Source organism: Marmota marmota, unplaced genomic scaffold, assembly GCF_001458135.2.
Source record: "Marmota marmota marmota unplaced genomic scaffold, marMar, whole genome shotgun sequence".
NCBI classification, from domain to species: domain Eukaryota; kingdom Metazoa; phylum Chordata; class Mammalia; order Rodentia; family Sciuridae; genus Marmota; species Marmota marmota.
The window spans coordinates 11485901-11499393 of NW_026000093.1; the positions used below are offsets into that span (position 1 = coordinate 11485901).

The following is a 13493-nucleotide window of genomic DNA, read 5'->3' on the forward strand; positions in this document are numbered from 1 at the left end:
GAAGAAACAAATTGGTGTGAATATACTTTATATACAATCAGAGATATGAAAAATTGTGCTCTACACGTGTAATAAGAATTGTAATGCATTCTGCTGTCATGTATAAATAAAAAATTAATATAAATAAATAAATATTTTTTTAACTAAGTGCTAATTACTTCACAAAAGGATCGTCAAAAATAACATGATAAATCACAGAATTGCAAAAATCAGACATGACTGATGGTGAAGAGCTTAATAGTTTAAAAGTGCTACACAAATACTTGATATCATTACTACTACCATTGTCACTCTAGTTAATTTTACATATATCCCTAAATAGATAAAAACTTTCAAAAAGAAAATGTACTAAAAATGTAATTGCTGGGCATTTTAGGAAACCTTTCCCTACAGGAATCTCTCTTAATTTTTCTTCTACTTTAAGTAAGAAATGGTGACCAATGACACAGTCTTATGGGATTCAGCTTTTGACAAGCTAGTCATTATGAACAAGGAATGCAATAAATAATTTAAAAAGGAGAAAGTCAACAAAATATTAATGTCAAATGTCTTTTCTCTTTTTCATCTTCCCTTCATATTCATGTTTATTTACTACCTTGAAAACAAAATAGAATTTTAAGATTAAGAAAATCATTAGAATTGTGAATTTTTTTAAAAAAACATTTTTTTGTATTAAATCTTCAACAATCATAAGGGTCTAAAGCAATTGTCTATTGAATTTTTAATAATACAAATGATTGTGATTAATACCTGCTGCTTGGAATTTTCTTTTTAATATTTCCTTTTGGTTGTCTCATTTTTAAGAAATGTATTTGCCTGATAAATCTAGCTTTAATCTTGATAGGTTGGATATATGCTAAGAGGCGTTCTTCCAGAAGACAGAGGAGGTAAAGGGGGAAATTCTAGAAGAATGACTCACTTGTTTGGGGAGGATAAAAATTTAAATCAAAACATTGCCTTTACCTCACTAAAATATTCATAAAATATTCAAAAAATATTCAAAGCACAGATTAAGCCACTAGAGAAAATAGTTTTCAAAGGTCTGTTGCTTATTTAATAATACACAATACCCAATAGGGTAAGTTAGCAAATAGAGAAAGCATGTGTTGAAAATACTCTAAATGGTTTTCAGTATTGTGGTATGTTTATATTTTGCAGGATATGACTCAACATTTGCTTTGAAGTATTTTCTTATTTTCTATAGTAATAAAGAAAAAAATCTATTTTGTTCCAATTCTTCATTAATATTTAGATAAAGTCACAAATTTCTTCTTGATTTATTAAAAACACTATACCAAAAATAATACAGATGTATTTTTAGGGAATTTTCACCTAAAATAACAATATTCTAAATAATAAATATTTCAATCTATATTTTTCCCCATAATAAAAGTAGCTGCTATCCAGAAATTGCTTTGTTCAAGGACCTCATATTCATTTATCCATGAATTATTTTTAACCATTTAGTGCCAAAAAGTATTTAAATGGGTAATTTAACATTAAAGGAATTGAAGAATTTCTAAGAATACAAAACCTAATAAATGATGAATGAAAACAAATAAAATTGACCTACCACAAATTTTTGCACGGGAAAAACACTATGTAAGCACAGTGGAAAGAAAGCCATGATTTGATCAAATAAAGCTGATTCCCACCCTCCTTGGAGTACTAGGTATCATTAAGCAAGACAAATTCTATGGACAGGATATCAGTTGATTGGAGGAAGTGATTATGAAAAGACTTTAATATTATCTATTCAGACATGAGAGAGGAATAAGGACTTTGGTGGTATTCACAGATAATAAAACAACCAAAAAAACCTTTGCAAAGCACAACGAATGACAGATTATCACAAGGTACATTTATCATCATAAGCAGGTGGGAAAAAATGGACAAAAATTCTTGCCCTTATGGTAAAAGGTTTCCTAATATGCCATACTATTTATGGCATATTATTCATATTATTTAAATAATGTAATTTCATCATAGAGTGTTAGGAGCCTAATTGTGTACCCCTAAAATTTATATGTTGAAGTCCTAGTTCAGTATCTCAGAATGTTTGAAGATAGGCTCTTTAGAGAAGTAATTAAGATAAATATGGTTAATAGAGTGGGCTCAAAACCAATATTACTGGTGATAAGAAGAGATTAGGACAGAGGCATGCACACAGGGAAGAAGGTGGGGAGACACAGGACACAGGAAATTCTCTGCCATCCACAGGACAAAGGAAGAGGCCTCAGAAGAATGAATGTACCTGGCCACACCTTATCTCAGACTTCTTGTTGAAGGCCAAATTTGGGGGCCAACAGAGGTGAGGCAAAGAACCTCACCCCCCCACTGGTGCAAAGGCCTATCCACAAGTATGGCTGTATGCTGGACCGTTAATCTGTAAGGGTAAAAGAAATTGAAGTTAAAGTGTAAAAGTTAAAGGGTAAAAGACCGGGCATTGTAAAGTTTCTAAGCTGCAAAGCCTGAGTTAAAATGTAAAGGACCAGGCATTGTAAACCTGCTTCTAAACTGCAAAGCATGGGTTAAATTCCTGAGGCAGTTAAGACAATGCCCTACTGGCCATTTAGTTGATTTATAGCATTCAAGATCCTGTGCAGCTTGTCACGTAGGCATTCAAGGCCCAAACCAATCAGTTTGAATGTAACCCCCTCCTTAGGAATGACCTATCACTCCACCCTGACCTGTTCCTGCCAATGTATGTACTAATCAAGTCTAAGAATTGTTGTTTGACTTTCCCTCAGTGTATGATGATTTGTTAAAGGAGACTGTGATGTATGTAAAGTCCCGCCCTCCCCAAAAAGTGTACTTAAGCATTGCACAACCCCTGCTCTGGGCTCTGGGCTGTTCTCCCTTCTTGAGTGGGCACGGAGCCCTAGCATGCTAGATCAATAAATCCCCTTCTGCCAATTGCATGAGTGGTCACTTGGTGGTCTCTTTCTCCAACTCTTTGCCGGACCCTTACAAGTCAATGACGGGTAAGATCCAATTGCAATGGTACCAACCTAAGACAGGAGGCTGACGCTTTGAGGTCAGCTCATCTGATGACGGGTAAGGACCATATGTAGTATTGGACTGTAAGGGTCAGGCGAAGCGTCAGAGAAAGAGACCACCAAGTGACCACTCATGCAATTGGCAGAAGGGGATTTATTGAACCAGCATGCTGGGGCTCCGTGCCCACTCAAGAAGGGAAAGCAGCCCAGAGCCCCGAGCAGGGGCTGAGCACTGCTTAAGTACACTTTTTTTGGGAGGGCGCGGATTTTATATACATCGCAGTCTCCTTTAACAAATCATTATACACCATGGGAAAATTAAGCAACAATTCCTAAACATGATTAGTTCATTCATTGGCAGGAACAGGTCAGGCTGGAGTGATAGGTCTTTTCTAAACAGGGTACACATTCAAACTGATTGGTTTTAGGGCCTAAAGGACTATGTGACCAGTTACACAGAGCCCTTCAGTTATTAAACAACCAAACAGTCAGGGGAAATGTTTACTGGGCGGTTCTAAGCATTGTCTTAACAGCTACAGAGATTTCAGGTTTTGCAGGTAGCATAGAAACCTAACAATACCTCCTTTACATTTTAACTCAGACCTTGCAGCTTAGAAACTTTTACAACACCCGGTCTTTTACCCTTTAACTTTTACGATTTAACTTCAATTTCTTTTACCCTTACAGGACAACCTAAGACAGGCATGGTCCCTAAGCCACATGCTTGCTGTTTAATTAAATAGAAGGGGGAAGATGTTGAGGGCCACAGCTGAGTCAGGATGACCATGTCATATTGCCAGAAGGGAGGGGTTGAGAGGTGACCGCCAGCGAGGCATTGAGATGATGATGGTTATGTTAAGCTGTGTATTCAATTGTATATTTGACCTTTACTGTCCGGCAATAGGGCGGCTGTGGGAGCGTGTGTGGAGTGCTGGTGGAGTTTGGCAATAAAGAGTTGCTGTTTTGAACCTACAAGTGCTTTGTGGCGGCTCAGTTATTTGTGCCCAGCCAGACTGCAGCACTTCTGCTCCCAGAGTTGTGAGAAAATAAATTTCCATTGTTTAAGCTCCCAGTTCGAACACATATTATGGCAACCCAAGCAAAATAATACAGAGAACATGGAAGTATTACCTTCACACTGTCTAAATACTGTATTTAAGATCATGAAAGATTGCATTAACCTGAGTTTTATCACAACTCACAATCTTTACTTGACTTTATATTTAGAATTCATACAGAGATTTGTTTTTCTGTATGTATTTTTTAACCTTCACTTTTATTAAAAATCTTAAACCTAATGGGTTTACTTCCACTATACACTTATAAAGAGATTAATAAAAATACCACAAGGACTTCACAACTAAAATAGCATGCTTAAGTAATATATAAATTTTCAGGATATGCAAAACTTATTTTTTTCTATTAAGATACATGTAGTTGCTTATTGAGGTTTAAGATGGCAGCACATAGCCCCTTAGAATATCCATATGCATAAGTAAGCAGCCAAACACACCAGAACTTAGTTCTTCCCTTCTCTGTCAAGACGTCTGCAATTGCTAAAAGAGCTGATTGCAGCCTTACTGTATATTTTTTTTTTTTAAAAAGAGTGGACCATCTACTGATGCAAGTTTTCTGTTGACTGTATAGAGAATGCTGCATACACATTTAAAAATATTCTTTAATTTCAAGAATGTTACTTTCCTTTTAGGTTTTTCCCATAATAGACATTAGATTGGAGGATTAAAATAAGTAAATGAATATACTTACAGTTCCTGTTAATTTAGATGCTTTCTCAAATTCTTCACCCTCCTCCATCAGTGCTTCTTCAGTCCCAGGTAAAGAATCTATTTTAATTTTTTTAAATGAATAAATTAAAGTCACAAATTGCTTACTAGTTCTCTGATATATAAACCTGTTAGTGAAAATAACATTAAAATGATTGCACTGATTGTTGAAAAATCAGTGTCTGTGAATTAAAATAAAGTCAGAATGATATTTATTTAGCTTAAAGATAATTTATGAAAGTATTTTTAATTTAGAAGGTGCAATAAAATCAGAAAAGTACAAGAACTGCAGTTTATTATGCAAATAAAGCAACACTTTTTATGGCATATTATTCAGCTAGTTGTTGGAATATATTTATATTTAATGTTCTTTTTCTGCTTTGTAATTTTATATTTCCTTGTTGGTTTTATTCATTAAGTAACTGTCTTCTTTTAAGGCTACATAATTTAAGTATCAATTTGTGTTCTCTTTGTTAAATAGAATGAAAATTTGTGAAGAATCCACAGAAGAGTACATGTTTTTAAGTGGTGGTAGGTTTTCTACTTTAATATATTAAGCAAGAGGTTGTGATTATTTAGCCTAAATAGAGGAGTGGGAGAATAGTTATATTCAAATATGTGAATAAAATCTTGGCAAGCTGTTCCATATATCTGCTGAGTTAAATTATAGCAGCATGAGTTTCTGTGGGTTATAAAGAATTTTGCAGTAAGGATGGATATATGGATTATTTATATCTATAAATAATCTACACCAGATACTGTCAACTTCCCTTTGTAAAATATTAACTCCTTCTATTAAAGCAACAACAATAAAATCCCTTTAGGGGAAGGTATTTTAAACCAGTGAATTTTAAAAAAATGATTTCGTATATTTAGTAATATTGAAAGACAGCCTTTTGAATCAAAAAGATTTTCCTTTAGATTAATGTAAAAATGAAGACATTTTTTGATTGCATAAAATTTGTACTCTGGGAAGAAATTCAAAGCATGAAATCCTTCTAGCCCTTAATGGCCACCAAGGAGAAGAGAGACAAAAGGAAACTTGGCACAAATCCATAATCATAGCTTTTAAATCCCATAGCTCTCTTTATCTCTGATAATTCAGAATTTTATATTCAGGAAGAAAGGTTGCTAATCTCATAGCATAGAGTTTATCTAGATATAAAAGTAGAGTTCATTTTAGAACACAGAAAGCCCTCCTTATAAAACTCACTTTGGGAGAAGCAGATACTTTCTCAAGTTGTAGATAAATGTAAAAAATTTATCTACTACTCTTCTAAACAGAACATTGGCATTAAAAAGAAGCTAATTTAAAGAAGATAAAATCAAGACAGATAATGAGACTTACACTAAATTCAAAAATCATAATCCACTTGAAAAGAACACTTGAACTCCCATCTACTAAAACCAAGTTGTAAGGGTGACAATAGACTCTTTAAATTAGGATGTAAATTAGGAATAATTTAAATTCCCTAAGGCTAAATTACATTCTTCAGAACTGTGAACAAATGCTGGTGTAACTTTAGGTTTGTTTTATGTGTTGAAATTCTTGACTAGAATATTGATTTTAAAATAATATCAAATTGTTCTATTCTACATCACAAAACTATTTTTGAATATAGGGCAAGGAAAACCATCCTCTTTGGGGTTTTGCTGATTTTTTAAAAACTTAGAAATACTCTCAATGTTCCTCTCAGTAGGTAGGTAATGGTTTTAGAGCTTCATTATATATGTGTGTATTAATCCATTCATTCAATTATTTATGGGGATTCTGTGTAGTCATTTATCCAGCAAATATTATATGTCAGGCACTTTAGTAAGCCCTTTCAAACATATTGAAATAAGATAATTTTCTATAATTCTCATAGAATTCACTTGAACACATTTACAGTATTGATATTTTAACAAAGAATATTTACCAGAAGTTATTGGTAAATTTTCATGGTCTTACACTCTATTCTTGTTTGGGTTGAATTCTTCCTGTTTCATGCTGTAGCTGGTATGATCTGGGTAAAGGACATTGAACTTAGGGGAAAGGGATAACTGTGAAGAGCTGCCAGAATATTTGAGAATTTACAAATGTGACCCTATCAGAAGCTATTAAGTTAAATGAGTTCTGCCATATAGACCAAATCTTATGATAGGATACCAATCTAACAAGCAAGTTAAGGCAAATAGACATCATGAAAATAAAGCATTTTATTTAATTGATTGAGTGAATGAATGGTACTGGGGATTGAACCCAGAAGTACTTAACCACTGAGCTATACCATCAGTCCTATATTTCTTATTTTGAGACAGGATCTCACTAAGTCATGGAGGCAGGCTGTCACTAATTGCTTAGGTAGGCCTCAGACTTGGGATCCTCCTGCCTTGGCCTCCTGAATCACTGTGACTACAACCATGCACCACCACACCCACCATGAAACCTTTTATTTATAATGCTTAGGGGGTGAACATTTTTCCTTAAGAGTTCTGAAGTTGCTGCTTATTAACAAAAATTGGTGCATTCAAATGTGTAAACAATTTTGCTATTCCAGAGCAATTTATCTTATAAGAACTCATGATTTTCAAAATAGAGGGGGTTAATTATTAGAGTTATTTTAAGTCACATAGAAGTTGATGGAAAGTTAGTCACTAAATTTGTCAAATATTGCAGAGTTGATTTTCACCCCTGATTTAAGAGAAGAATAAAATAAGACATGGAGAGGAGAAACTGATGCATAGAAAACTTTTCTCAAAAACTAACAATCTCTATTAGCATTTGGACTAGAAATTTTGTCTCCGTTGACTGAGCATACTAATAGGAACATAGAAGAAATCTATAAAGTTTATCACAATGTTGAGTTTCATTCCATTACTTCCTGTCATATTTTTATTATTTCTGCTTGTGTCACAAGGTGTTTTGTGCACAAATTACATTTTTTTCATAAAAATACTTACACACATTGAGCCAGGTTCAAGGTGGATGCACAGTTGATATAAAAGTCACATGACAACTTTTGGCTAATCCAATAATATTCAACTATGGGATTTAGTATTTGACTAAAGGAATTTTCAAAAGGATGTACACTAAAACAGGAACTTTTATTTTGGCATGTGTTCATCGGGTATACTAATATTTGAATGCAGAGAATGTAGGAGTTCAGCCTTTCAAGAAAGGAGCTTAAATTTAATGTTTGTTTTTTTTCCACTGAATTCAAGTAGGCTTAAACACAAACCTATTACTGGTCAGCACAATGGCCCACATCTGTAATCCCAGCTGCTAGAGAGGCTGAAGCAGGAAGATCATAAATTTGAGGTCAGACAAAGCAACTTAGTGAAATCTTGTCTCAAAATTTAAAAAGGGATGGGAGTAAAGCTCAAGCTTCCTAAAATGAGCACTTGCTAACATGTGCAAGGCCCTGAATTCAATTCCCAGTTCTGAAAAAAAAAAGAAAGAAAGAAAAATATTTACAAAAATAAAAACATGTTATTATCTGTATTACTTAATATCTCCAGATATTTAAGTCCCTACAGAGCTCAATGATTATGTGTACATAGTTGCTAAAGGATATATAGATCTATATAGATTGATCACTTAGAGTGGTTTTTATAGAATTTAAACAATTAGTGGTCAAATTGTTAACCAGGATCTGTCTCATATTAGTTTTTTTTTTTTTTAAGCAATTTACCTTGGTGTATTTCCATCACAAAGAATCTGTTCTTCACTCAATGTGAATCTGTTTCACAGACTTGCAATTTGGACACAAGAGTCTTCAAAATTGGATTCAGGGCAGGACCTCACTATGCCTCATAGAGAGTTATCTCAACATATTATAAGAAAAGGGTCTCATATTAGTTTTATATTGGGAATGCTGGGGTACACAAAAAAAATCCTCAATAAGCATGTGAGAACAACAAATACATATGAAGCAATTAAAAGATGGTTAGGCCTGAGGGGATAAAAAAAATGGTGTGGGCAAGACATCAGGGACACTTAGGATAACCTTAGAGCACAGAATCAGAACAGGCAGAGAGGGAAGAACATACCAATGAGACTTGTTCATGGGTCAGGGCTTGATTCTCTAAGATATTTTTCTAGAAATAGAGCTTCTGGGTTTTAGCTTTTATGAATGCTCAAGATTTTAAGATAATGGAAAAACATTTTCAAAACTGTTTATACTCCATCTGGGATATATTATTTTCCTCTCAGCTCTGTATTCACCAGTACTTGGTTTTACCAACTTTCTTAACCAATGCCAAAAATGGTTATAAAACAATATCTCAACATGATCTTAATTTCCCTGCTTAGTAGGGTAGTGATGTATATTTCATATGTTCATTGGCCATTTGTATTTTCTCTTCTGTGAAATGTCTTTTTATGTCTGTTGCTTATTTTTATATGGATTTGTTGATCTTTATTATTAAATTGTGGGTGTTTTTCATATTCTGAATATTAATCTTTGGTCAATGACAAACACATTGCAAATATATCTTCCCATTTTATGGCTTTTCTTCTGGCATCTTTTGATGAACAGCAGTTCTTAATTTTCATAGTTAAATTTTTTATTTTCTTCTGTTTTAAAAATATTTAGCTCATTTTTTATTTAAATTAAATATACTTGTTACTGATAAATAAAAGCATAAAAATTATACATATTAATGGAATGCCAAGGGTATTTCAATACATGCATACAATATGTCATGTTGAATCAGGTTAAACATAACTGTCTCTTAATTCATCATTTTTTAATGGTGAAAACATCCAAAATCCTTTCTTCTATTGTTTTAAAATGTACAGCGTACTATTGTTTTGTTATATATTTTAAGATTTAAAATTCTTATGTCTTATTTAAAATACCTTTCTCTATCCAGGTATGAGGAAATATTCTATAGTTTCTCTTCTATCTTTACTGGACATACTGTCTTGCTAGAACAATGGCTAAGGAAGAGGTGATGTGTCTTAGATGGCATTGGAGCAGTAGTACATGTACTTATTCACTTATTCAGCAAACATTTTGAAATGCTCTGACATTAACTTCATATGCTAAAGTATAGAGTTTGAATTCTGTTCTATGTAAAATGAGTGCAGACTAAGCAGCTTTATTTTTAGAAAGTAAATGAATCAAGGAGGGATGAGATAGTTCAAGGAGGGCAAAGAAGGTTTCTACACTAGGTGAAGAAAGAGAAGGAAAATGTACACCAGCCACTATCCGGAAAAATGGAGAGGAGCCTGGCTCAGGAAGGAAATTCCAAAGTGACATTGACATAATTGAACACTAATTTAACACAGAACTGAGAGAGAAAGCATATGATATTTTCAGGTCTGATACTGACATTCTCCCCAAGAAGACTGAATATCGGATGGATGGTGTGAGAACGGGAGTAGGAGATAAGTCAAGGGGCAGATAATGAGTTCTATTTTCTATAGAGCCAGCAGGAAAAGTAGAGTTCTAACACAAGTTAGAATTGGTGACAATTTGGGGAGTAACCAACAACTCCTTGTTGTTCCTCAGAACACACATTTCCTGCTTCTATTTGTCCTCTGCCCTTAACTCCTGATACACAGCTCAAAGGACTGTGCTGGTGGTGGACAGGTGATCCACAGGGCTGAGATTTGGTGCAGGGGAAAATCTTTTCTTTTCTTTTCTTTTCTTTTCTTTTCTTTTCTTTTCTTTTCTTTTCTTTTCTTTTCTTTCCTTTTCTTTCCCTCCCTCCCTCCCTCCCTTCCTTCCTTCCTTCCTTCTTTCTTCTAATCATTACATGCCACTAAAGCTACAATAAATATTGTAGAATTCAAAACTTACCCAATGAATCTGGGATTATTTCGTCTGGAGAATGAAACAATTGTAACGTCTCTTCAGTCCTTTCAGCCAGATTGTCTCCTTGAAGCCTAAATAATTAAAAATGGTGATTGAAACCTCTAATAATATTAAATTGTAAAATATAAACCACACACTCTGGGGATTAAGACTGTGAACGTCTAGACCCAAAAATCTAGACTTCAATCTTCAAAGTAGAAATAAAAGTTCATTCAAGCCATCTTAATTTAGTGTTTTGGTTTTGTAGGCTTTAAAGAAATGATTTTTTTATCTTTCCTCTTATATAATTGGCAAGTTGGATCTAGGTTCAATCCACTTCACTTCTGTGGCTGAACAGAGAAACATTTATAAGCAAATGTTTTCCCTGAAACTACAAAGGGAGGTTGAGTAGACGAAAAACAAAAGTTTAATCCAATGTGCTTACCTAACTACTGGGTCCAGTAGGGTTTTCATGACTACACAAAGGTTTGTCAACACAGATCTCCAAATCAACCAACCTGAGATAACAGGCCTGTGGGTCAAGACCAGTCTCAGCAATGGGAATGAAGATTTCTGATATGAGTGACTGCCTAGGGTTCTCATAGACACTGGGTCTTCCTCAGGAGAGGAAGATTGTGTAGGTAATTTTGTGGCAATGTATTCTGAACTCCTCTGTATCCACATCTCTAAAGAGAGAAATGTGGACTGGCAATGTCTGGTTGAACTCTTGATTAGTATCATGTTCTAAAACTCCATTATCAAAGGAAGGTGGAGCTCAGCAACATGTTTTGCAACTCTGTCCTAAATAAACACAGTTCTGGTGATGTTGGAGGACAGTATAACAAAAGGCTCAGACTGGAAGTTTCTAACAGTGTCCTTACTTTTTCTTGTACTTTGCTAATGACAAACGTCTTTCATAGGAAAACATTAGTAAATGAATAAAATATAATATTAAAGTTCATTAAAACAGAAGTATAATTTACAACTATACTGGACTCAAAAGCTATAACTTTCAGCCATTTTAGATCTTTACTTTTATATACCATAAAAAAATAACAATTTGCCGTGGACTTTTGCAAATGGAAGCAAATATGCATATCTTTCCCTATTTAACTTTTTTGTAATTATAAATATTGTAAATTATACTTTCTTTTTTATTTTCATGATATTAAATTCTGTGCATAGCAGTATGAATTACACTTACACTACATTTTATTTTATATACATAAAGCCAAATTTACTGTCTTGCATAAGGTAATTAAAGTATTCTCAAGGGCAATTTCCTGATAATTGTAACATATTTTGGTTAGCTGTGTATGTATATTATACCTTAATTAGTTTTTCAAATTTTACTGTGAAAAAATACCACTTTTAAGTACATGAATTAGCTACATAGTTCTCAAACCTTCCCTATACTATTTATTTATGTTCTTCCAGTAATTAGAAAACCTACTTCAATAATCAATAATATCACATGTTCTTTTCTTAAATCTCTTTGTCCAGGACCATCCTATCAAAATTATCAAAGAAAGTATATAGGTACATGACTTGTTAAAAGGTGGAAGTAATAATTATTATTAATTATTCACAAGAACTCCAATATATCTGGGTATTTAACATTACGTTCAAAACCTAAAGGGAAAATAAATCCCCAAGAAAGAAAGAAAGAAGCAAGACATTAAAAACTATGCCATAACTTTTTGACTCATTGCACACTCATCAGTAGAACAAAATATTTATTTAGCATTTATTGACATGCTCAGGAACGAGCCCAATATTATAGAGATGCAAAGAAATTATAACTATCCCTGATTTCAAAGCACTCTCAATCTATCTGAGTTGAAAAGACAAATGGCCATGAACAAAAACCCAACAAATTGGGTGGCCTTGAAGCCAGCTCATTGTTGTCCAAACATTGCCCTCCAGATATCTCAAGAACTGCGTTTACCATGACTTGGCAGCAATCTGATTACAGAACACTGTAATCCTTGCTCTTCCAATGTTCCCCAAACTGTACTGCACACAGCATTACTTCTGGTAGAGGTTGATAATAGGTGGTATGCAAACAAGGGTGGCATGGACAAGTCCAGGAAATACAGTTTTTAAAAAGTTAAATTGTTTTTGTTTTAAATTTTTTTTTTATCACAAGACATTTTCTCTTCACTTTCTAAAACCACTCCTCCACATTCTACCATCCTTTAAATAAAACCACTCCTCCACATTAAGCAAACACTTTTATATTTTCAACCCCTACAAAGGATGCTTCCTGCTCCTCTTTCTCAACCCGAAACTCTTTTATCCTCCTAGAATATCCCAGTACTGGGTTTGAGTTGTAACTCTGTAGTAGAACACATGCTTAGCATGCAAGGGGACATAGATTCAATACCCAGTACCTCAAGAAAAATTATATATATAGTTTTCCCCCTCCAAAAAAGGATGCCTAATCCCTCAACCTCAGATAAAGCAGGATTGTGTGTATTACCCTTTCTTCTCTTTGCCTGTAAAAACTTTGCTCAGGCTCACACTATTATCCAGAATGTTCTGGTGTTTGTGTAGATTTTCTTGCTAAACCCATAGCTCCTTTTCTTGCTAAACTTTAGCTCCTTGCTAAACCCATTGCTAAACCGATAGCTCATGTGGAGATCTACCCTTCTCTTCACCTTCCCTAACCCAAGGACAGACAACTGGAACAGTTCCACATCAAAGAAATAAATAAATTATAAGTTTATTTTATTTCTGAAAATAAACTTAGTTCCTTTGGGTTCTTTCACATTCTCACTCTCTATGACACTTTCTCTTCAATAGCTACAGACATTATTTCCCTTCATTTCCCCCTGGGTATCCAGTTTTCTCCTGATTCCCTTCTATCCCCACTAGCTACCTAGACCCTCACTTTCTTCCCAACTCCCTTGCACTCTGTCCTTGGG

General features: G+C 34.1%; 1 protein-coding gene across 11 annotated transcripts in view; it reads right to left on the bottom strand.

The window, feature by feature from the left end:
* Positions 1-13493, bottom strand: part of CUNH8orf34 (chromosome unknown C8orf34 homolog) — a 418284-nt gene that overhangs the window by 75433 nt on the left and 329358 nt on the right. For all 11 annotated transcript variants that reach the window (XM_048782941.1, XM_048782947.1, XM_048782946.1 and 8 more), the window contains 2 exons: positions 10573-10658; positions 4767-4843 (listed from right to left, as the gene is read on the bottom strand). In XM_048782941.1, coding sequence (XP_048638898.1) covers positions 4767-4843; positions 10573-10658 — 163 coding nt within the window. The remainder of the gene's footprint in view (positions 1-4766; positions 4844-10572; positions 10659-13493) is intronic.